The 26,458-nt window shown below is 43.8% G+C and overlaps 1 protein-coding gene across 1 annotated transcript in view; it reads right to left on the bottom strand.

Annotated features, from left to right (window-relative positions):
• Positions 1 to 26,458, bottom strand: part of GLS2 (glutaminase 2) — a 208,452-nt gene that overhangs the window by 62,884 nt on the left and 119,110 nt on the right. The window contains exons 7-9 of the mRNA XM_069230693.1: positions 18,593 to 18,651; positions 1,698 to 1,730; positions 1,035 to 1,093 (exon numbers count right to left, since the gene is read on the bottom strand). Coding sequence (XP_069086794.1) covers positions 1,035 to 1,093; positions 1,698 to 1,730; positions 18,593 to 18,651 — 151 coding nt within the window. The remainder of the gene's footprint in view (positions 1 to 1,034; positions 1,094 to 1,697; positions 1,731 to 18,592; positions 18,652 to 26,458) is intronic.

Here is a 26,458-nt window from a genome sequence, read left to right as displayed (position 1 = left end):
GTATCAGACCCACCCTTAGGTAGTTGCTGAGAGGGAACAGCAACTGTACTGAACAAATCCAGCATCATGAGCCAGAAGGCATTGAACGGTGCAGGTTGGCTGATGGAGCCTGGCACTTATAACTCATCTTTTCCAACATCTCAATTTGCTACGAAGACAAGGAAAGATTTGGTTTGGGGGAATGTCATTGAGAATTCTCCTAGGAGCAGGATCACTTCATTGTGTAATAACTTGACTTCTCCTTTCTCTGGTACTTTTTGTGTTTTTTTGCTGGAAGATGTTTTTGGAGATCATCCTCTGTCAGGAGATTTACCTAAAGGTGAAGGAGAATGCTCTTGTGTATCCTTTAGGGTCTCAGCTAAAAGTAGTTTGGCCTCCTCTCTGATGGCTTTTGGGTCCATTAAAGCACAGGAGTCACACACAGCAGCTTTTTTTCCAAGCCTACACACCACATGCAGATATCACATGGGTCTGTTAAGGTTATTTCTTGGGGCATCTGTGACAAGGTTTAAATCCTGAGATTTTTAGAGGGGACATTTGAGATAGTGGCTGTAAATTGCTGAGGAACTTTTTTAACTGAAGCACTGAGCGAGCTCCAGACCCACATCGATGAGTTAAAGAAAAGTAGGAGCTATTGCCAGTCCACTGGTTGATACCTAAAATGTTCTGATGTTGTCAAATCCAGTGGGTTGAGTCCCAGCTGAAGCTGCACTGGGCCACTTGGCGACGCTGGAGAGCTACTGCTGGGGAAAGGTTTTCCAGATAAGTCTGGCACCTGGAAGGATAGTAATAAAATCAAGGGTCTGCGGGAAGGTATATCCATCAGAAACAGAGGAAGAGGTGATGGGAGTAAGAGAAAACAGAAAAAGAGAGATGGAGAAAGATACTTAGATGGAGCAAGAGAGATGAAAAAGAGATGGATAGAAGAAAATAAGAGCGGCCTAGTGTGCAGTGTTGTTGAAGGGTGGAACATCTCCTTCATGCAGTGTGAGGATGTGTGCTCTGTGCCTTGTCAGAAAGAGAGGAACCCTTACGTTGTGTTGCTGAATCCAACATATTCGTCCCCGGACATCTTTTTCAGGAACTGCATCACCTGCAGAAAGGACAAGTGCAATCTCAGCAGAGACCTTCATCCACGGTTAGTACTCTCTAGCCAGCCCCCTCTCTTATACCCTAGTCCTGCAGATCCCCCTCTGAGCCTCTGAGCTACCCTTACTACTGAAGCCCAGCTGAATCCCATCTCGCTAAATACCATACTCCTGAAATCTCTCTCTTCTGGCTACCTGATCCCCGCAGTTCCCCATTCTAGGTTACTCTAAAATTGCAGTGCCCCCTAACTAGGATGGTCCTTCGCCAAATCTACTTTAAATGGCTTCCTCAGCCCTGGAGCTTCCCCTTTGAGGTATACCAATCTTCTTTAGGTGGAACTCCTTCCTGAGTTCCTCTGCCATTTTGGGTGGACACTGTCCACAACCCACCTTGGTGCTGCAGGCCCTCTGACAACCACAGCCGTTGACGACTATCTAATTGCCCCTTAAGCATTTACATGAAGTCCTGCCTATTTAGTTTACTTCGAACAAAGGCAAAGAAACAGCAGAACGTTTTTAAAATGTGAAAATAATGATAACTCAAATTATAATAACAGAAACTATAATAATAGTCTTGAATACCTTGAAAAGAAAAATCAAGAGACTTACATAATCAAATTTCTCTGCCTTGTTTGAGCCCCTCTGAAAGAAAGATCAGTTAGAGATTTACTGCAAAAATCTTCCATTTTTAGCATCATCTGGCCAGCCAAGACTAGTGGCTGATGGCTTTTTAAAATATTACGAGAGCTCAAATATTTCAGAAACTGATAATTTCATATCTAGTGCTTCAGCGAAGTAAACAAGTCTCATGCACATTTCCTACAACAGAGATCCCAAGCTGCCCATGCAGTGTGTGAGTAGCTCACTTGGGGCCAGATGTATGTAGAGCTAGTTGCGAAATAATGGTCGCAATTTGCAATCAGTATTTTTGTGACCAGTATTTAATTTTGCGAATTGACATGTGTTAATATATTGGGTCGCAAAAAAAACTATTCACAGTGAATCGGAGTTCGACCTGTCTCTTGAATATTAACGAGGTAGGTTGCAAATTACAACCCACTAGGATTTGCCGCCATTACAGGGATGATGGCCTGCTGAGGTTAGCAGACCATAAATCAAATAAGGTACACACGGTTCCAAAAATGCCAGAAGGTTTTCTTTCAAACTAAGTGGTTCTGCATTCAATGGAAACCAAAATATTCGAAGCAAATGCCCTCACTCACCTTCCGGTGACATGCTTCATCATAGGGCCAAGCTCCTCGTCAGGCCGGCACTGCAATGCCTGACGGGCCCCACACGGGGCTCTTTGCCGGAGATCTTTTGAGAGTGATGCACAACCGGTCAAAAAATAGTGAAGGATTGGTATAAGAATGGTTAAAAATGACTAGAGATAACTGATTTGTAAATTTATTCTAATGCTGAAACCTCTGACATGATTAAAAACAATACACAGGGATATGGTAGATTAATGTCTACACTCCCCATATAAAAGTAAGGTTAGTATAATTACTAAATCTCGTGATAGAGAGTAGTAAAAAAAGAAAGTAAACACAGGATCCCCTGTGTTACTCTATATCATAGGTCAACATGTTTCTCGCCTTTTTTTTATCTTAATGCGATTCGTCAGGACCTTAGTACGTACCTAATTCTTTAAGCAATTAGGACTCCCACAATAAGGAAATCAAAAAACCTAGAAAAAACAGGAAAGAAAGAAAACAAACGTCAAAGCATCTCACAATAGTCAAAAGTGGTGTGTTCACAATATCCTGAGATATTACCCCATACGTTTGTGAGGAATCCCAAAGGAGCCATGTGATAAAGGTACAACATTAGTAAAGTAAGAGAGCCAATTTGGCAAAGACACCACAATGCTTACCCTCCAAATATTAAAGGTAGGGCCTCATCGGGGAAACATCAGCCTTTGGAAAACCACTATGGTCTAAATATATACACAAAGAACAAAACCTTAAATGATACATTAGTTCAATAAGGAGTCTGGTTGTGTAGTGCGATCAAAAGACCATAACAGGCAAGGTGAGTTATCAAAAACAAAACTTCTATCACAGAAAACAGTTACAAGACCTCTTGTTGTGTCATAGCAAGATAAAGCTAAGTGCAAAAGGACATAAGGGCTGACGGATGCTGCTGAAGTAATAATAAAGTAGAAGTGAAGTCAATATGTAGCAGTGTTAAACTCTGTACGTATAGGTATGTACACTATGTCGTCAAAAATGTATATTATGGTATATATAAAGTGCTCCAAAGGAGGGAAATATCAAGGTTACGGATGGAAAAGCTGTACCACACTTGTCAAAAATATCACTGATATGTTTACGAAAATAGGGCACAAGAGTATCCCAAAGACACGGAATGCACATGAAAATTCTAGCATAGGCTATTACTATAAGGTATTATAAACAGCCAGGGAGGTGCACTTAGTAAAACAATATATGCTGGATAGGCGCGAGACTCATAGCGCATCCCAGCTTGTAAAGAAATTCAACAACAGACGAGTGAGCGCGCGGAGATCCCAGCGTGTCTAAACACGTTTAGTAAATCAGTACCGGACAAGTGAGCGCGCGGGATTCTCAGCGCATCTCTGCTCGTCCGATTTTCAATAACAGGGACCTCGTGGAGTATAGTAATCCGAGCTGGGTAAACGCAAGACTTGAAGCATGTCCCAGCTCGTAAAAGAAACAATAGTAGATGAGTGAGCGCGTGGGGAACCCGGCGCGTATCGCCTCATTTAAAAATCTGTATCATCCGAGTGAGCGCGCGGAACACTCAGCGCGCTGCAGCTCTTCTGACCTTTAACAATGGGGACCTCGTGGTGTCCCTGCTACAACCCATATAGAAACGCGGGCAGAGATAAGCCGCAAAAAGAAAGGCGGCTCGTTTTTCTTAGACGCCAGTGAAAGAGTCAAACTCGCGTCTAGAGGCAAGTAAATAAGATGAATTATAAAAGCCCCCGAAAGGGCACTTACTTCAAGTGGAACAAAATGTACTGGACCACCAACGCCTGCTGATAGTCCCCGGAACTCGGGGGGCAACCAGTCACACAGCTTTTAAAAAGAGGAGAGAGGTCAGAAATGGAAAATGGACTCACAGAAAAAATGAAATGAGGGACAACAAACTGGGTCGGCCATCTTAAAGAGGGTCTATATAAATGGTGTCAGATATACCATACAGTAGAGAGGGCAAGAACCCAATCCTCATCCTAAGAATGAAGTTAGACCCACGCCGGAAAATCCGCATATTGGAGAGGGAAAAGAGTTCCGGTATAAAAGAAAAGTGCCAGAACAATATAAAAAAACAGAACGACTTGGTTCTCAGTGGATAAAACTCGTCCACTGAATATCGCCGTTGAGTCCAGATATATGGATCTTGAGCCTAAAGACCCACTGCTGCTCTTTCTCAAAAAGTCTTGCCGTACAGTCTTTGTTGTCTCTAATAGTTTCTAGAACAATCCAACTCATGTCATCGGGAGTATGTTGTTTCTCAATGTAATGATTGGTCAATTTTGTAGAAGACCTCTTGCATCTAATAGTGCTACGGTGTTCGTTGATTCGGATTTTCACCATCCTGGTCGTCATACCAATGTACTTCAGATTGCACGGACATGTAATCATATAAATACAGTCCTTAGTGCGGCAATTGGTATGGGATCTCAATTGCCATGTTTTGGGTTCGCCTCTGTCCACCTCTTGAGTACTCCTAGTCATCGGGCATACATTACAACCACCACAAGGGTAGTGTCCCTTAACTTTGAGCCATTGACTGGGACCGGTGTTGTCAAGGGGTCGGTGTGTTGTGGGTCTCGTGTGGACTACTAGGTCTTTAATGTTATGAGTTCTCTTGAAGGCAAATAAAGGGCATTCTAGTGTTTCGCCTGCACTTGTGAGGATGGGCCAAAATCTACAAACAATACCTTTAATTTGGTTGCTTAAAGGGGTGAATGTGGTCACACAAGTCAGCCTAGATTGTTGTGTTCGGATATTAGTAGTCAGTAATGTTTCCCTAGGTATATTGCTGGCCCTCTTCTTTGCTTGCCGTATAGTCGCGTTCGCAAAGTCTACGACACAATGTATTCGCTTGGGTATGGAAATCACTCTTGTCTGAGCAGTTACATCATATCCTAAGGAATTGGCCAAAAGGTAAGTTGTCTGGCAGTGCCTTAGGATGATGGCTACTGTAAAGTAACAGGCTATTCCTATCAGTGGGTTTTTGGAACACAGAAGAGTGAAGATAACCATCTCTGAGTATGATTCGTAGGTCAAGAAAGGATACCTCTTTATCGGCGACTATACGGCAAGCAAAGAAGAGGGCCACGACTATCCAGCAATTAACATCCGGCAAGCAAAGAAGTGGGCCAGCAATATACCTAGTGAAACATTACTGACTACTAATATCCAAACACAACAATCTAGGCTGACTTGTGTGACCACATTCACCCCTTTAAGCAACCGAATTAAAGGTATTGTTCGTAGATTTTGGCCCATCCTCACAAGTGCAGGCGAAACACTAGAATGCCCTTTATTTGCCTTCAAGAGAACTCATAACATTAAAGACCTAGTAGTCCACACGAGACCCACAACACACCGACCCCTTGGCAACACCGGTCCCAGACAATGGCTCAAAGTTAAGGGACACTACCCTTGTGGTGGTTGTAATGTATGCCCGATGACTAGGAGTACTCAAGAGGTGGACATAGGCGAACCCAAAACTTGGCAATTGAGACCCCATACCAATTGCTGCACTAAGGACTGTATTTATATGATTACATGTCCGTGCAATCTGAAGTACATTGGTATGACGACCAAGATGGTGAAAATCCGAATCAACGAACACCGCACCACTATTAGATGCAAGAGGTCTTCCACAAAATTGACCAATCATTACATTGAGAAACAACATACTCCCGATGACATTAGTTGGATTGTTCTAGAAACTATTAGAGACAACAAAGACTGTACGGCAAGACTTTTTGAGAACGAGCAGCGGTGGGTCTTTAGGCTCAAGACCCATATATCTGGACTCAACGACGATATTCAGTGGACGAGTTTTATCCACTGAGAACCAAGACCTTCTGTTTTTTTATATTGTTCTGGCACTTTTCTTTTATACAGGAATTCTTTTCCCTCTCCAATACGCTGATTTTCCGACGTGGGTCTAACTTCATTCTTAGGATGAGGATTGGGATCTTGCCCTCTCTACTGTATGGTATATCTGACACCATTTATATAGACCCTCTTTAAGATGGCCGACCCAGTTTGTTGTCCTTCATTTCATTTTTTCTGTGAGTCCTTTTTCCATTTCTGACCTCTCTCCTCTTATTAAAGGCTGTGTGACTGGTTGCCCCCCCGAGTTCCGGGGACTATCAGCAGGCGTAGGTGGTCCAGTACCTTTTGTTCCACTTGAAGTAAGTGCCCTTTCAGGGGCTTTTATAATTCATCTTATTTACTTGCCTCTAGAAGCGGGTTTGACTCTTTCACCGGCGTCTATGAAAAACGAGCCGCCGTTCTTTTTGCGGCTTATCTCTGCCCGCGTTTCTATATGGGTTGTAGCAGGGACACCACAAGGTCCCCGTTGTTAAAGGTCAGAAGAGCTGCAGCGCGCTGAGTGTTCTGCGCGCTCACACGGATGATACTGATTTTTAAATGAGGTGAGACGTGCCGGGTTCCCCACGTGCTCACTCATCTACTATTGTTTCTTTTACGAGCTGGGACGCGCTTCAAGTCTCGCGTCTACCCAGCTCGGATTACTATACTCCACGAGGTCCCTGTTATTAAAGATCGGACGAGCAGAGATGCGCTGAGAGTCCTGCGCGCTCACTCGTCCGGTACTGATTTACTAAACGAGTTTAGACACGCTGGGATCTCCGCGTGCTCACTCGTCTGTTATTGAATTTCTTTACAAGCTAGGATGCGCTATGAGTCTCGCGCCTACCCTGCATATATTGTTTTACTAAGTGCACCTCCCTGGCTGTTTATAATACCTTATAGTAACAGCCTATGCCAGAATTTTCATGTGCATTCTGTGTCTTCGGGATACTCTTGTGCCCTATTTTCGTAAACATATCAGTGATATTTTTGCCAAGTGTGGTACAGCTTTTCCATCCGTAACCTTGATATTTCCCTCCTTTGGAGCACTTTATAAATACCATAATATACATTTTTGACGACATAGTGTACATACTTATACGTACAGAGTTTAACACTGCTACATATTGACTTCCCTTCTACTTTATTATTACTTCAGCAGCATCCGTCAGCCCTTATGTCCTTTTGCACTTAGCTTTATCTTGCTATGACACAACAAGAGGTCTTGTAACTGTTTTCTGTGATAGAAGTTTTGTTTTTGATAACTCACCTTGCCTGTTATGGTCTTTTGGTTGCTCTACACAACCAGACTCCTTATTGAACTAATGTATCATCTAAGGTTTTGTTCTTTGTGTATATATTTAGACCATAGTGGTTTTCAAAAGCCTGATGTTTCCCCGATGAGGCCCTACCTTTAATATTTGGAGGGTAAGCATTGTGGTGTCTTTGCCAAATTGCCTCTCTTACTTTACTAATGTTGTACCTTTATCACATGGCACCTTTGGGATTCCTCACAAATGTATGGGGTAATATCTCAGGATATTGTGAACACACCACTTTTGACTATTGTGAGATGCTTTGACTTTTGTTTTCTTTCTTTCCTGTTTTTTCTAGGTTTTTTGATTTCCTTATTGTGGGAGTCCAAATTTGCTTAAAGGATTAGGTACGTACTAAGGTCCTGACGAATTGCATTAAGATTTAAAAAAAGGCGAGAAACATGTTGACCTACGATATAGAGTAACACAGGGGATCCTGTGTTTACTTTCTTTTTTTACTACTCTCTATTACGAGATTTAGTAATTATACTAACCTTACTTTTATATGGGGAGTGTAGACATTAATCTACCATATCCCTGTGTATTGTTTTTAATCATGTCAGAGGTTTCAGCATTAGAATAAATTTACAAATCCGTTACCTCTAGTCATTTTTAACCATTCTTATACCAATCCTTCACTATTTTTTGACCGGTTGTGCATCACTCTCAAAAGATCTCCGGCAAAGAGCCCCCGTGTGGGGCCCGTCAGGCATTGCAGTGCCGGCCTGACGAGGAGCTTGGCCCTATGATGAAGCATGTCACCGGAAGGTGAGTGAGGGCTTTTGCTTCGAATATTTTGGTTTCCATTGAATGCAGAACCACTTAGTTTGAAAGAAAACCTTCTGGCATTTTTGGAACCGTGTACCTTATTTGATTTATTGACTGTCGGGAACTTTACACACGGGACCAGGAGTACTTCCTCCGAATCTCCCACGTTTGCCCCTCCTTGTTGTTGTTTTTGAAGAGGCTAGTAGACCACCATGTCTGTGATTGCTTTTAAATAATGCAACTTTTTTTTAAATGCAGCCCATTTTCCTTAAAGCAAAATAGGATGTGCTTAAAAAAAAACTAAAAAAAAAGTATAACTAACGTTTTTTTAAAGTAGGCATTGGTCCATGGGATCACTGCCTACTCTTAAATATTTTTTTCTCAACATTTATAAATAGGAATGAATCCATTTGAGACCTCTTCCAATTTGAGGTGGGTGTAAAATATTAATGTTTTGCAATCAGAATTTGGGTGCAAAACACTAATACATACCGCTGTGATTCGGTATATGGAAGGGACAGCCTAAACACACCCCTTCCAAATCCCGAATAGGTACTAGATCGCAAGCCCAAATTGTAGTTCAGGGCCACACATACAAATATCAGGTTTTGCAAACCACAAATTGCGAGTCCCAAAACCTGATGTACAACAGTGTCAATGACACTGCTTTCAATTCCCAATGGGGTCACAAATGACCTACCTCATAAATATTCATGAGGTAGGTTGCAATTTGCGACACCATTGGCCGCAGTCACAGGGATGGTGGCCTGCTGGGGACCGCAGACCACCATGTCTGTGACTGCTTTTAAATAAAGCAGTGTTTTTTCAAATGCATCCTGTTTTCCTTAAAGGAAAATGGGATGCATTTTTTAAAAAAAAGAAAAGTTTTCTTTCCATTTTTTAGAGCAGGCAGTGGTTCGTGGGACCACTGCCTGCTCTGAAAAAATATTTTTGCATCCATTCACAAAGGGGAAGTGGTCCATTGGGGACCCCTTCCCGTTTGTGAATTGGGTAGCACCAATTTGAAATTGGTGTTATCTGCGATTGTTTTGTGACCGCATTCACGGTCACAAAACAATCAAACATCGCACTGAGCCTCGCAATTATGAAGGGAACGCCCTTTACTAATTGCGTCTCGCAAACCCTTTCTGAGGTTCGGTAAAGAGATTACAGAATTGCTAAATTGGGTTTGTGCGTCGCAAAATGCTTTTTTCTTGTTGTAAACGGCCCGGTTCTGTGAATCGGGCCGTTTGCAATGAGAAAAAAAAAAGCTTTGTACATGTGGCCCTTAGTAACTTGTTACCGAATCACAATTGATGGTTTGTACATGAGAAAAAGTATTTTTGCAATTGCGTTTGCGACCTCAAAATGCTTCGTACATCGTGCCCCTAGTCTTCTTTTCCCTGTAGGTTTCTGATATTTGTGTTCCTGAATTACTCAAGAGAAATGCAAATCTGCAACTAGCGGAATAATAATAGATAAATAAGAGGTAATGAGATACTCACACCTCATCAGTGTACATCTTACAGCTCTGGTTAAAGAAAAGAACAATAATGCAGAAAATGCGTTATTTAACAGTTTCCTTTACACAGTGAAAATACGCAACACCGGAGTCTGTAAGGCAAAGGTCACCATTTACTTTACATACTGTCTCCCCCCAGCCCCCTCCCAATTAGTTCCTTCTTGTAAACCTTCCACCATGTTCCAAATTAGGCCCTCGCAGCAATTGAACTCACTCTTTTACTTTGTAACTAACCACTGAAACTGCGTGGCGTAAATTATCCCCAAAGGACGGGGCGCCCCTGCCCCCTCAGCATCAGTGGCTGCTGACAGTAGCGCTATGTAGCAGTGGTGGATGGAGCAGTTCTCCAGTTTATACACTGAGCCATTGAGACTCTTAGCCTGAAATGTTACTTTCTCCAGAAGGCGTGGTATTTGCTGTGGTTGTGAAGGTGTGGGTAGTGGTGGAAACTGGTGTTGGGTGTGGTGGTGAAAGTGGTGGCCGGAGAGGTGCTACCTGAACCGGGCTTGGGGAGGGCTTGGGGTGTGGAAGTGGTAGCTGTTGTATGGTGGGCGGTGGCAGAAGTCATGGCTGCTTTGCCGGAAGTGGGCATGTGCCGGAAATTGAGGTGAACGTGATTTGCTCATCCCACAAATAGGACTGGGTAAGCTTGTGGACATGGGCATCGGACAGCTGCAGTCCTTAACAAAGAGCAATTGTTGTATTGTTCTGCAGCATTTAAATATAGTGCTTACTCCCCTATGTGGGGCGCTTCAGAAGAAGAATTTTCCAGAGAGGGGTTGGGTTTGTGTGCAAGTTGGGAAAAGTGGCAATAGCTGTCTTATAGTATCGAGTTAGGCGAGATTCGCGGTGGGTTGAAAGTTTTGTGGGGTGCATTAAAATCCGAATAGGGTAACATAGGGCCTGATTACAACTTTGGAGGACGGTGTTAAACCGTCCCAAAAGTGACGGATATACCACCTACCGTATTACGAGTTCCATAGGATATAATGGACTCGTAATACGGTAGGTGGTATATCCGCCACTTTTGGGACGGTTTAACACCGTCCTCCAAAGTTGTAATCAGGCCCATACTGTCCACTAGGCTATGGGCTGTGGTGTTCAGGAAGATGTGAGCTGTACACGAGATGCGACCACCAACCCGATCACGATGGTTGTACATTTATCACTCAGCACGCCGGCAGCCTCGTGCTGGAGTTCATCGCGCCAGAATTCAGCTGTCGCCATGTAAAACCCAAGGCTCTTTGTAGGGCGGCCCCGGGAGTGAGACGGAATGACACCACCCTTCTACCATGACCGTTGTTTATTACTGTGGGTTACGCAACCGACGCCGGATTGGATTCTGCGGGTGGGAGGGGGAACGAAGTTGCTCAACACAGTCTAGTGAACTCGCACAGCCCCACAAGCAAGTCACGGGGTACAGGGACGGTGCGTTTTTTTACTGGTGTCTAGGATTATTACAGATTTCTAAAAAGCAAGGCCAGGAGTTCCAACGGAAAGTCAGAACTACTTTTGCTTACACTCTTACCGAGGCACCTCAGCACTGCACTACGAACACCCTGCTATTAGAGTACGGGACTGAGCACACATCATCCACTCTGTTATTCCAGTACTGGCACCCAGTGCGCATCAACCCTGGACTGTCGCTTCTCTGCGATTCCAGTACCGGGCCAAAGACGCCACGCTGCACGTTCACTAAAAACGAGTGGACTATTTCTGTGTAGCACTCCGGGTGATTTAAGTCGTGACCTGCAGCCCCCCTGCTATTCTAGCACTGGAATCCACAGGTAGCTCTGCCGACGTACCTCGCACCTTATCTGCAGCTCCCCCACTCCCTGCTCTTAGAATACTTTCTTCTATCTGCAAACAGCTCTGATAATGCACCTGACTGGCGGCCTGGGTAACAGCACTGGGGGTAACGGGGTTGAAAGTGATGCTCCGGTTTGCAGTGAGCTGTGGTAATGGGTGTTAATGCCTCAATCACTTACTTGGTAATTGCACTACTCCATCACTTCAATTCATGACAGATTGAGGCAGCCCTGCCTCCCTAGACAACCCACCCCTTTTAATTATGTTATAAAAGCCCCTCCCTCCCGTTGCTCCTCCAGTTTAGTAGTGAGGGAACGCGGGAGGGATGTATGAACTGAAGCGAGGGAGTAGTACTCGCAGTAAAGCAATCACCAGGTAGGTAATGGAGGCATTACCCCCTCGCCCTTCCCTCACTTAAATTGCTTCGGAATTGAGAAGCCTGCAAGCAATAAGACAGACAACTGAGAATTCTGTACAATCCCCACTCGTGTATTTAACAATGACGATAAACAATGAGGCTCAGACAAGGACAATGTACTATTACTCCATAGAACAAGGCACCTTGGTTCCCTACACCTCAGCCAATTCCACACCCTGAGAAGTCCTGAAAGTGGAAGGAGAAGACCATGTCACTGCACTGCACATCTCTGCAATGGAAGCTCCCTGAACTTCAGCCCCTGATGATGACAGAATGCGGGTGGATTTACCCTGAATCCCAGGAGGGGTAACCTGACTCCTTACCCAAAAGCTAGAGGAATAAGTGTCCTCACCCAAACACTTCGAGAAGTAGTATAAGGTTTTTAACTTCCTTTGTGTTTCTAAAATGAACAAAAAGAGATTCAGAAATTCTGAATGGGGCAACATTTTGCAAGTATATTAGAAGAGCTCAACTTATACAGCTAACACATATAGCTTCTACTCCTTCTCTGAAACAGGAACAGGAAACATCTCAGGCAATATCAACTCCTGGTACCTATGAAGTAAAGAGTCAATTTTTTGAGTAAAAGAAGGTAGCAGCCTTATAACTATTCTGTCTGGAAAAATCTTACAGTAAGGAAATTTATGAGAGAGAGCTCTGAGTTCTCTCAATCTTCTTGACGTTGTAATGGCGACTACAAAGAAAATCTCTAAATCATCATCCATCTCTTTCAGAGGCTCAAAAGAAGAATCAACCAATTCCCCTAGGACTAGCTCCAAATTCCATGTCGGACACTGCTTATGGTGGTCCAGACTGACATTAGAAATACGCTTAAAAAGGCAAAGAACCAGATCTTCATCATCCTTCAAATTACCGAAAAACCAAAGAAATTCTGAACACTGTGAAAGCAGCCTATTGATCCCTCAAGGAAGCCACCTCCAACCTCATCAAAGCTCCATCTTTGAGAAACTGCAGAACCTGAATGAAATCAACCTTTGTGGGATATAACTGCCTATGCGTGCACCACACAAAGAAGGATCTCCAATGTTTAGCATATGACCTAAGTGTCTAAGGCTTTCTTGAGGCCTCCAAAGTGAATGCTAGCCCATCTGATAAACCCTTCTGAATCAGACCACCCCTCTCGCCTTCCAGTCTGTGAAATGTAGTCTGCACACAGTCTGATGATTCAGGAAAATAAATGATATGAGAGATGGGACTACAGGGATATGCCACTCTCTTTCAGAGTCATCAAAGGAGGATACCAATTTGCTCAGGCCAAGAGGAAGCTCTTAATATCACCTGAACTGACAACCCCCTGAGCCTCACTAGAATGGACTGGATCAGGGGAAATGGGTAAAAAGCACAGAGGAGGCGGAACGGCCGTCTACACGACAGTCAGTGGTGGGCGGTGACATATAATAATGGAGGGACGTCAGTGAGTAAATTGAATTTTAACCCAGTGACAGGCTCTGCGACGAACCAGTTTTTTGTTTATAACGGGTCATGATTGAGAGCTCTGGAGGGGAGGCTGAAGGCAATGCAAGTTTCTTAGAGTGCCTGTCAGTGGGTCCAAAAAGTAATAATGAAAGAGATAAAATGTTTACCTACCCGTGCATTCTCAGTGTTCTCTTCTGCAGTCCAAGCATGAGTCCTGGAGTCTCAGCCAACTCCCCTCTACCAATCCAGGAGCTGCTCTCATGCTGCTGATAATGTTAGGCAGCATGAGAGAAGTGCTAATATCGGTTTGAGGCGGGCTGACTCGACACTCCCTCAGGCACTGGGGGTCTGTGCCTGCTTTCCAGCCAGCTTTGTAAGACAGCTCAGGATGAAGAGGTTTACAGTGTGCATGCCAGGCTGGCAGTCGCACGACAACTGGCCGCATTTTAAACTCGAGTGAGCACCATTCCGCCCCTGCTGCCAGTCAGCAGCACTAGTCTTGCTCTCAAACACTGCTCAGGCCAGCAGCAGAGAAAGATAAAATGTTGAGAAATTCATTTGATTACGATTTAAAGTTTTACCTTTGGTGCGCTTGCAGCCGGAGCGAGGGGGCACGCTGCTCTTCCCAAATAGAGGAACTGCCACTGCAGAGAGTTCACCGCCCATACAAGTCTTTGTTTCCCGAGTGCTGGAACAAAATATCTTTACATTTGCATTGCTTGCTGTCGCAAAAAGATCCAACACAGGCATTCCCTTTTTCTGAACCAGTTGTGTGAAAATTGAGGATGAAGAGAAAAATGAGTCGATGATGGGATCTCTTGACTTAATGCATCTGCCATCACATTGCTGATCCCTGGAATGTGAATGGCTCTTAGTGTTTTCTGAGCCTAGAGAAACAGACTGTCTGAGGTCACATCCAAAGCCTGAGATCTTGTCCCTCTTTGCCTGTTGACAAGGCTTGGCTGTAATACTGTCTGTTTGAATCAGAACATTTCTGACACAAAAAACGGGCTAAAGTTTCAGAGGTCTGCTGACGCTTCCAATTCTTGCCAATTTGAGGATTTCTGACTTTGTGTTACGGTCCAAAACACCATAATCTGTCTCACTCCTAGCCATGCTCCCCACCCTGATAGACTTGCCTCTGTTTATCATCACTACTTATTTTCCTAGAGAAATCATCAAAACCGCCTCAGCAGATGCAGATGGAATTTGGGCCAGGGAACTACAAAGACTGTGGCAGCTAGGTCTCCCTGGATCTGCATCACGGAAGAAAATTTGGGAGCGTCTTGAGCAATGAGATCCCTTACGTGAGACTGGAACTTAAGTACTGAGTGTCTGAGAGAGACACAATCCCAGTTCTGTTTGAAACTTTGCTTCTATGAAACATAAATATTAAGTGGGTTCCAACTGTGACTGTTTCCAATTGATGAGGAACCCATGGTCTTGCAATACTGAAGGGATTCTTTCTACATGTGTTGATACAAGATCCCTTGACTGCCCTGAATAAGCCAATCATCCATATATAGATAAATGTAGATCCCTTCCCTGTGCAGAAAAGCTGCCAACAGATCCAGCATTTTTGTAAAGACTGATTTCAGCCCAGAGGGCAGAACCGTGAAATGGAAATGGTGATCCTCAATGGCGAACCTCAGAAATTTCTGATTAGATTTTCTGATGGGCATGTGTAGATAAAAGTCTTGCAGATTTACAGAAGCACGAAAAGCACCCTTGTTGACCATAGGGATTATTGCATGTAAAGTCACCATCCAGAAATATGTAGTTTTCACCCATGTATCTACCCACTTTAAGTCCAGTACTATTCTGAAAGAACCCGAAACCTTTCAGACCAAAAATAGGATTGAAAACGTTCTTCTGCCCCTTTCTTCTTCTGGGACTAGGACTATTGTCTCTTTGTTTAACACAACTTGAATAATGTCTTAAAACGCTTCTTTCTTTTTTTGGATCTTTTGGAATGCAAGTCACTAGGGGTCTTGTACGTGGAGACCAAATCAGAAAGTCTATTACATATCCGTTTTGAATCACATCCACTACCCATCGGTCTGAAGCAGCATTTTTCCATAAGTGAAGAAAATGACAAATCCTTGCCTGTATTGGAAAACCCAGATCCCCACGGTTTTCAGGATTTTGTCTTGGTTTGTAACACCTGTTTGGAGAAATCGCTCTTTACATAGGACTTCTCTTTCTGTCCAATCAATTCCTTTTATCGCCTTTAGGAGAGGATCTTAAGGAATAGTTCCTCTTCTTTTTAACAGATGAGGAAAACTTTCCTTTATGTTGGAAGGGCATGCATACGCTTCTTATAAGTCTTCATATTGATACTTTCTAATTGTTTCCCAAACAGTATAAGAGCATCTTCAACAAAGCTACCTTCTCTGCTGGATCAGCTTTCCAAGCTCTTGTCGGTAAGTGTCCGCATGCAGAGACCATCACACTTGTAGCCCTGACAGTATCAGACAAAATGTCTGCCAGCAATTTACGTTGTTGCTCAATGGCCAATAACAACTCCGTACAATCCGTACCCTTTCAAATTGCCATAGAGAGATTGTCAAAGTCTTTAACCAATGACTGAGCAACATATGTCGATTATGCGCTTGCTCTTAAGGCCAGATTTTCTCAAGAAAAAGCCTTTCTTAGCACACCATTCATCTTCCCATCAGTGGTCTTAGATGGTGTGCAATTGTCAGGATTAATGGAGTTTCTTCCAATCAAAGTAGCAAAGATGGCATTTACCTTAGTACAATGTGTCAAGGTATTCTCGTTCTGCTCCGTCATATATAACTTTTGAAGGAATCTGGGAATGGATGCCTTATTCAGTTCCCTCCATTCATATACAACCAAGTCCTTGAACCCTACAAGGGTGGCTCCTCCGCCAGCAGCAGCAGGAGCTGCGGAGGGTGGCTGTGACATTCAGGTAAGATTATTTATTTGTTTCAATTGTTTATTTTCGTTTTATTCCCCCGCCCCTTTTTCAAGCCGCCAGCAGCAACTGCCTGCTGTGAAGGGCATTGCCATGAAAGAAGGTTTAATACACTGCAGAAACAAACCCTCCTCATTTGTTTCTCTTTGGAAAGGAGGGAAATCCAAATATTGATTTACATAAGACAAAACATCCATCACTTTCTCTCTCCTCACGTACTTTCCAGAAGAGGTTTCAGCATCCGACTGGAAAGAAGAGAGAGGGGAGGAGATCTTGCTCTTTGTGATCCTTTCTTTAGTTTGGACTGAGCTGCCAAAACCTTCATAACTACCAAGTCAGTCATCTTCTGGATGCCCGCTGGAGTCATGGAGGTCTCAGCATCGTCAGGAGGAGGCTCCGTACTGTGCGACCTGGATTTCCTCGCTGGAATCAGACCCTCCTCATCTGAAATTGATGAAAGAATATGCCTCCGTTTGAAAAGTCGATTAACCTCCATGTCTGGTCCACAAGTGACAGTAAAAAGAGGCAAACACCTGGCTAAATACCCCTAAATTGCTTCAGGAATAGCCAATCACAGCCACAAATGCCATACAACTGACCAATGCAAAATGTACTTCCTTTTTGACCTACTGGTTAAATTCACGCAAAAACCTTGGATTAATAGAAAGGGAATGGATGAGCCACTTCAGGCTCTTATCTGGAGAAAAGCTGAAGGCAGCCGTGCTGTGGACCAGACTTCAAAACCAGCAGCATGTCACCCTTCACCTGGACATGCACCCCGATCCACCCCTGAGCAGGACGGACTTCATCTCAGCAGCTCAGGAAGATGCAAGCAGTTCTGCACGCTAGTACACCATTACAACATAAATAAAGAAGGTTCCTGTGACAGCCTACCCTACAAGGCTGCGCTATCACAGACCACACAATAATAAACAAGCATTTGCAATGCAATGGGTCTCGTATTACGTCGAGTTAGAGCTATTGGCGTTGTAAACTCCTAACTGGACTTTTTTTCCCACATTAAATGGGGAAAAAAAACGACGCAATCGCGCTGTTAAAACACAGTGTGATCGCAATGTGAAATAAAGTGAAAACGTAGTCCAGAAACCATATGGAAAACATGGAGCCTCGTATGTTTCCAGTAGTTTACTGGTGCGCTCGAGGAGGGCTAAACACCGGAAAAGGCATTACATAAGCATGCCTTTTACAAATGAAAACAAGCAGATTTTAAAAGGCAAGCCACGAACCAATGAAAGTGACTGACGTAACATGGGCATGGTTAAAATGCCCCTAAAGAGAGATTAGAAGAGGGACGGAGCGTTTTGCGCTCGCCCCTAAAAATGATCACTCTGAGCAATCTCGAGGCTTGGCAACCACCGACAGGTAGGGTTGGTCCAAGACAGGAAAAAACAAGAGGAGCAATGCAGGGAGGGGATTTTATAACATGATTCAAAGGGCTGGTGTGTCTATCGAGGCAGGACTGCCTCAATTTATTATGACTTGAAGTTAGGGAGGGACGAGGGGGTAATGGAGAATATGGTGGGTGTGTTGTGCCTGGTGGAGGTGCTGGAAGTTGTGATGATGGTGGAAGTGGTGGTAACGTGACAATCGTAATCGTGGAAGTTGTACTATTCGAGAAAACAGTACTGCTTGTCATGGTGGAAAAATGTGGAGGCAATAGTGGTGGAGCTGATGAAAATGCCAGAAGATGAGTTGAAACAGGCAGTGGTGTGCAAATGGGTTCAAAATTGCTTATAGTTGGGCTGTTTGTAGTGGAAATGGTGTAGGAAGTGTAGGTGGTGGTGTACTTAGTGGGAACATTGAAAGACTGGTGAGGGAAGTGGTGTTGCAAATAGAAGCAGTGGCTGACCTTTTGGTGTGGGTGGAACAGGTGAAGTTGGATGTAGCTGTGGAATGTTGAATTGGAGGTTGTGCTGGTGGCAGAAGTAATCCATGTTGCAGTGGTGGTGATAGTGAGGTGGCAGGTGGAGGATGGTGGGGAGATGGTGATAGAAGTAGTGGAAGTGGAAGTGGAAGTGGGAACGTGCGTAGTAGATATTGAGGTTGTGGAAGTGAGTGTGGAGTGTGAATGTGGTGATGCTGGTGGTGGAAGTGATCCTGCCAGTGGTGGCAGTGGTGGTGACAGAAGTTGGTGTTGCAATTGTGGTTGTGGGGTTGTTACATGGCTAGCTCTTACCTTAATCAGAGAGCAGATGACTATAGCTCCAGCATTTATCATCGGGTTATGTGGTTTAGCTGAGGAGAGAAGAAAGACTGTGTTGGTGGACCCCAGGCACTGGTACATAAAGTAGGGGCGCAGGGCCCAACGACTGCAAGGACATCCACAAAAGACTCAAGCAAGAACAAAGCAGCTGCCGAGCACAAGTATAATATTATGACTTCTGTACTTGCTCCCCAGTTTACCGTCCGGGGGAAGGTTTAGTAAAAGTCCCAGTGATAGTCATAGTCAGAATAGGGAGGTCCCCGGGTCTTTTAAAGGCTAAGGGCATCTTTCTGAGAGAATTTCATTGTGCAGGTATCTGCTCACTACACCCCAACCCCAGTCCATATCATCACTTCCACAAGTGCAGCCAGATAGTTGTTTTGTATGTGATAGCCATAAATGGCTCAATTTGGGTCTGGCACACAAAGTATACATGTGAGACTATTGCCCCATCTGTGAACTCCTGCATTAAAACTCAACTGCTGGGCAAGTCCACAATGGACATAGGGAGGCTGCAAGAGATGCAAAAGGAAAAGTTACTTACATGAAATTCCAATTCTCCATCTTAGGTATCTTCCATAAATGAAAAACACTGTATCTCAAGTTGCGTGAGGGATCTCTTAAACACTGTCTAAGGAAAAACATATTAAAAAAAAAAAAAAACTATTCGTATCTAAGCTTTCTCTTTTGGTTATTGACCAAGATTCAATGAACCCTAAATGCAAATTACACCAGATTAGCTTCACAATATTTCCTAACTCCTGTTTTAAATGAAACGCCACCAGTGTTGAGAGTAGGCAGACAGTAGTGTCTGGTAGATGTATGGCCTGTCCTCCAAGTGGCTGCTCTACAGATCTCACCAATGGGTGATCAAAAGATAACTTGGATCTGGAGCCTCAGGCCTGGAAGGATGTGCTGTCTCATTTGAATCATCTTCAGAAAGAGGCCTGTGGTAAGCAAGATCCAGTCTTGTCGGGAACTCCTGTCCAGTGCCTTAGGGAGACCCCCCTTGTCAATATCTGTGTCCTGGCCACAGTCTAGATCAAGCAGAATCAGCGTTTTCAGAGCTTTCTTTAGTGCCCTCGGCTGTGACTGACCTTGAGGAAGTCTCTTCAGTTAATGTTTATACTTGGAGATCTTTGAAATCGAGCAACAACTGAGCTTTGAGTTAGTTGTCGCTTTCAAGCACCTTGATGTCATATGGTGATGGCAAAGAGGGATCCTGAATATCTCCCAGAGATGTCCCAAAACATACCAGCAAGAACCATTATGGGAACATGAGCTATCCTGCATCTTATATTTCAAAAGGAATTCTGGAGCACCCAGAAGTACCCAAAAGCTTCCCTTTAATCCAGATTAACTTTCTGTACCTCAGTCTTTCAAAGGACGTTTGTCAAATCAGACATGCAACCACGTAAGGGCTTTCCAGAAGAGGCATTAAGCAGACTCCGTGGTTGTCTATTTCAGACTTTTTCCCATCACAGACTGCACACAAGCCACAGAATACTAACATGGTCACTGGGATAATAGAAGTCAATTTCAAACACTAATATTGAAGTTTAAATAATCAACTATCTAACGGTCTAGTCCATCTGGGAGCGACCCTTGCTTACGGAGCAGAACGTTGGACTAAATGGCTGCAATGCACTGTGTGACAGTGATGCAGCCTGGTTGCTTTAAAGGGCAAACTCCAGTTCCTAGAGACAAGGTGATCTATCTGTGCCTTTCTCCGTTTTTAACCTGCACATCTAAGCAGCTACAGAAGTTAATGGAGCACTTGCAGTGTCTGACCTGCTTTAGGTGATGGTAAGCATTAATGCAGGATACGTGCACATTAGTGATGTCGTTCTCTTCTACAATAAGTCAACATTTCAGAGGGTAGGCTTTCCTACCATGCCACAGTGCTCTTAGCCTTGTAGAAGGAGTGCTCTGAAGTGGTTGTGCATTGTTGTGGCTGCAGGAAAAGCGCTAGCTCACCAGTCTCACTATGTCACTGTTTGTTTTACGCTGCCAAACAAGCTCACAGGCTACAAAATGCCCTTTGTTGCTGCTTGTTTGACATTGCGAGAGAGGCACCTCGTCACTGTGCCTGATGTGCCACAGATTTGTTTGGTATTATGAAATCGATAACGTGCCTCTAATTTGCGGCCATGTTTGACTTTGTGGATCGAGGTCCTACCTCACTGCGCTTCTATGACATTGTACAATGAGTTTTTAGGTCAATGCTCTTGCGATGACGTAGCTTGCTTAGCATTAACAAAGATGACAGAGGTCACCAAACCTTATAATATGTCACTGCTTACCAGCCAATAAAGAAAGAACTATTGGATGAAAACACAATCTCTGTTGATGCGCGTGGTACCCTGCAGCTTGGCTGGCAGCGTAGAAGGAGCTCTTATGTCAGTGTATCTCTTTTGTAACTTCTATCTTGGTGGTTTTCTAGTTATTTTGGGGTGCAGTACCAGCAGTGGCAGATTTGTAAAGGAAAACCTATACAGAAAAAGATGGGGAAAGACCTCCCTTGCCCTGGAAACTGATTTGTTTGCAGCTCAAGCCAGAAAGAAAGGTGGCTTGCTCCTTCAGTGACACGCTGGCCCTCAGAAGCAGAGCGTGCCTCCCCCCCCCGCCAGCAGCTGCAAAGCTTTTCCCCAAAAACTATAATCAACAATGTTGATTATAGTTTTAGGTGAAAAGGGGTGGAGCCACGGGGGTGACGAGCAAAAAGGGGGAGTGCTCAGCACTCCCCCTCACAATGCAGGTATGTTTGGCCAGCCGTCTTAGGCCGGCCAAACACACATGCACAGAAGGGTCTCCCCAGCCGAGCAACATGGTTGCTGGGCTGGAGATTGCCTGCATAGGCACCCAGTCTGCCTGGGAGCGCCCTTGCTGGGCGCTCCCAGCCAATCCTGATGCTGCTCTGAGCAGCATCAGGATTGGGCGCAGGACAGGCTGGGAGCCTGTGGAGGAGTGAGACAGAAGAGGAGAGGAACGGTGCGGTGTATCGCGGGAGCAGAGGTACGTTTTTTTTATATATATTTTTTAAAATTTTATGTTGTGCCACCCCCTCTCCCCCTCCAGCGCCTCGCCCACCCCCTCGGAGACCTGCGAGCCGCTACTGGATCTACCTTAGAATTCTGCATGAAAGGAATGGAATTAACAAACCTGGAGAAGTACCCATGTTTAAAGCTACTCAACTAAAGGCCCAGATCTTCAGACAACACCTCATCATTACCCCATTGCTCAATTCCTGCTTTTTGCTTTTATCGCATCTTTCAGTGTCATCCCCACGGATGTCCATCTTTCTTTCAGTTTTAAATAGACAGAACGTGGCTCAAATGCATTAAAGGGCTTTAACAGAGAGCCTGGTGTTACATATTTTTAAACAAAGGGAGATTATAGGATTTACCCAGGATCAGAAAATGTTAACAGAGGCTGGGATTTGAAGTGGGTTCCCCACACTTGAAGTCAGCAGCTCTGACTGTTGTGCCAAATATCCTTTGATCTTCCCTGTACTACGTTGCTTTATAGCTGTATACCTACATACATGCCTGCGTTGATACACTAGACCAAGGACTCTGAAGTTTGATCAGTCGAGGCATAGGGTTGTGCAAAGAAAACACTAGCAATTTAGTTGTGTCTTTTTTAGGTGAAGAGGAGAAGAAGTGCACAGCTGTGTGCTATTATCAGTTTTGTTGGGTCTTTACAGGGAGGCCTGCTTTACAATAATCTAGGGCTGGCCACAACCACAGCACAAGTAGTGCAATGTGCTAGGGTAGGCTCCATTGAAGGACAGTTAGATTGAGAGACATGTCCTATGTTACGTAATTGACCTAGCAAACCAAGGTAAATGAACCATGGAAAAGGACACCTGTTTTGCTGACATTTGGCCTGAGATAGGACAGGGGGCCAATTGTTGGAAGCATTGGTGTCTTTCATAGATTCACATGCTTGAATCAGTCCTTGTTGCCTGGCTGAAAATACGTGTTACATTTGTAGATATACTAGCAAAAATGAGCACACTTTTAACACTCTATTACTACTGTCTCAACCAACTCATAATTTTGGTCACAAATATAGTCACAAGCTATGAGTCCCACTGCGCTAGAGGCCACAGTTCTACAAGTCTTTTAGCACAACTATATAAGGTTTGTGAGAAAAACCTTCACAACAGAGGAACTTGAAAGTCACATGTGAATCAATGAAAGAAACAAATGTTGGAAAACTGTGGTTACAGGCAAGTAACCTTTTCTGCTCTGTTGTTAACTTTTTCACAGATTAAGAAGATGGGATCAAGAGTAGTAAACATGTATCCTGTGTGAAAGGGTGAGTGGGAGAGGCTCGCCTTATTGAAGGAAGCCCCTGCACACTGCTTGTCCAGCCCTTAATTATTTTCTGGCTTATACATCCAAACAGCAATATTTTGAGACGTGGTGACAGGTCGGTCATATTGTCAGCTTGCAAATGTCCCGTGAAAGTGCAGTTGTTGCTGCAACCCCTCTCATGAATTGTGCAGCAAGCCTGTGTATGTGCAGCTTGGCTAGTTTATTATGACAGGCATGATGAAGGCTGAGATCAGGGTGCAATGACGTTATTCAATATTGCTGCCCCTTGTTGGAGTATTTGAAAGACTTAAACAAATGTGTTATATTTCCTGTATGCGGGAGCCTGGTGAAAGCAGAACTGCCCATGATCTATACTATCCTATAAGTTTCTCGCCATTGAACTCAAATGTAAAACCTGGCCACTGGAAGACAATCCTGAGAACAGAATGTCACAATTTAATAGCTAGATTCCGAGTACTTTTGAACTTCCCACACAATTTAAGCCTTTAAATTTAAAAGAAAACAGTGTTCAGTACCTTGGGTTACTTCAGAAGTGCAACCTCTGAAATGTTTTTGTATGAAAACAGAGTATTAGGGGTCCATTAGCTATGATCTCTCACTGATGTCACAATGCAAAGCTTAACTTAAAATGTATAGAAAACACTACCCTGTACTAGATGTGATTATTACAGATCATGAATCCCTTAACAGAATTAAGTCGACTTTTGACACTATGAATGAGCTTAGTTGCCCACATGCCCAAGGGCGGTAGTGACTGCTTCTAAAGAGCTTTGAGGATTCCCTTGCTGAAATCTTCAAAAACAAGATGGAAAAGTTCAAGAATCGTTTTCCCATCATTGACACTTCTTCAATCCATCCAGCACTTACCAAATAATCTGCAAAACGAATTCCTAAAGAGAATCTTAGCCATTTACACCTTTTACTGTTGAAGAGATGTCCTCTAGTCTTTGCACAATCAAATCAGGCTCTCCTCTCTATCCCGGTCCCCCTCCAAACCTGAAAATTGTAGCTCATATTGTTGAGCCCACTCATGTACTTAATCTGAATTGCTTTTTGACCACCGCCTATTCTCCAGTTGACCTACTAGTTGAGGTAACTCATCTGATCCTGTGTCTAATTTGCAATAAAATAAGAGCCGGGGCCGTCGTCAGGAGGCTACTGCAGCTTGAACCACTCATTGCCCCTGACAGCACTGCCAACAGCAGTACGAACAACACTACTAACCATCACAGTCCTACAAGTGTGACAATTCAGACTATTCCAGGCCCCCAAAAGCTATAAGAATGGCTTAGGCAGTGGGTATTTGTCTCTTTTAACGTATATTGAATTAATAAACAACGGTTGTTCTTCTCACCTCTAAATTATGTAAACAGCTCCACCACGTGGCAGACTGTCAGAAGTGCTGGTGTTCACAATTAAGTGCTGGTGCCGACAATGGAAAACACCGGCTCAAATTAAGCACTATTGTGATTGTGGGACACATGCTGGTGGGTGCGCAGTCCTTAAATCCTTCTATGGAGGTCATCTGTCACAGTGAAAGGGAACAAAAGAAGACGACCGACCTGCTGCACAAGTATTGAAATTCTATGGTGAGATTGATGCTGTCCTTAGTAAGCTCTTTGCCCACTTCTACTAGAATTAAATAGTATTCACCTGATTGTGATTTGAAAAGGTTAAGCCCACATTTGTTGCATACTTCTATATCTGCTACCTCTAAGATTTGCATGCAAATTCAGCTGGTCCATTGATAAATTGAAATGTGCTTTACAGGTATGAAGACACAATAAGCTGAAGTGTGGAATCTAAAGATACTAAAGTATTTTGACAACACTCTTGTTTTCAGAGCCCTTTCAATTGAGTTATTTTCTTTGTGAATATGGTGTTGTCAATAAGCAGGTCTTTATCAATAAGGTTGGTGTGGTTAAAGAGTAGGTGCTTACTGAAGATCTTATCAATGAACATGTGGTTAACAATATTATTCTCATCAGTAAAGGGAAAATCATTGATGAGGTGGAAGCCTGCTGGACTCCTGTGCATAGTGCAGGTTTTGGTGGCTGAGAAGAGCCTTGTAACTTTATTGACAATAGAGAGATCATTTACAAGACTACAATGGCAGCAAAAGAAGGGTGTTGGACCTTTTTAGTGGCCAGAAGGTCTAACTCTAACTTAGGTTCAAGAGGATTGGATTAATGTCAAGATGAACACATAAAATAAATGTACATACAGTGAATAAAATGCAACTCACTATTGGACCTGGTCCTCTCTGAAGGTTCACAGCCAAACGTTTAGCCTTTTACCCTCCACTTTTTTCTGAATTCGTTTTTGGTGACCTTAGGACTCTGTGCACTTTACCATTTAACAAGTGCTATAGTGCTTGTGCTCACATCCCTAAACCTGGTTTAATTGGCTTACACCTGATTGGCATATTTAATTTGCTAATAAATCCTTTTTAGTGTGGTATATAATATACCCAGGACCTGTAATTTAAATGTTACTGGTGGGCATTGCAGCACTTATTGTGTCACCCACGTAAGTAGCACCTGAAACCATGTCGCAGGCCTGCCATTGCAGCCTGAATGCAGTTTTTAACTGCCAATTCGACTTGGCAATATAATCCCCTTGCCAAGCCTTTAAAACTCCTCTTATTGCATATACATCCCCCCAAGATAGGCCCTGGGTAGCCTATAGAGCAGAGTGCATTGCAATTAAAAGATTGGATATGTGCTTTTAATTTGTACCTGTCCTGGTAGTGAAAAACTCCTAAATTCGTTCCTCACTACTGTGAGGCCTATCTGTTCCATAGGATAACATTGTGCTACCTTATTACATTTATTAAGTGCTAATTTTTTTATTAAGACCAGATAGACAGTTCATATTTGTTGTATATGAAATTGTAATAACAAAATTAATGGTAAAGTCAGATTTTATACTACAATTTTGAAAATGGCACTTTTAGGAAGTTGGCATTTTTCTGCCCTTAGGCATTTGGTGCCTGCAGCCTCTCCTGGGCCCCATGACTGCGTATAACTGATACCTAGACTTTATGAATCCCTCCCAGACATTTACTCAATAGAGTGATTAGGTATGCCTACATGGGCCATGTTCTGGCAGGATGGGGAACGAAGCTTGCCGCCGCCTGCAATGCAATAGGCTGTGCTCTGCCTTCATATGAGGGGCTTATCGCCTCCACATTGTCACTGCAGCCAGCTTGGACCCAAGGCAGAGGAGCCAGGAAATTCCAAGCATTTTAAAGAAAAAAAACTCTAGACAATTCTCCCAACTTTAAAGAATGCACTTGGTATAAAAATAGGACCTTCAGACCACTCTTTAGTTCACTCCTGAACCTGTGGAAGGACTCTCAGAGGATGCCCTGCTGCTATGACTTGCTGTGCACTCTGCAAGGCTGCTTTCCTGTACCTGGAAGGACTGTTTTCCTGCCTGGAGTCTGCCTTGAACCCTCAGAAGCCTGTGCTGCTGTTGAGCCCTGCATCTTCAC

The sequence above is a fragment of the Pleurodeles waltl genome, chromosome 4_2 (genome assembly GCF_031143425.1).
Source record: "Pleurodeles waltl isolate 20211129_DDA chromosome 4_2, aPleWal1.hap1.20221129, whole genome shotgun sequence".
Lineage (NCBI taxonomy): Eukaryota > Metazoa > Chordata > Amphibia > Caudata > Salamandridae > Pleurodeles > Pleurodeles waltl.
The sequence above is the reverse complement of the archived record's forward strand: the minus strand, read 5'-3'. Positions and strand labels throughout refer to the sequence as shown.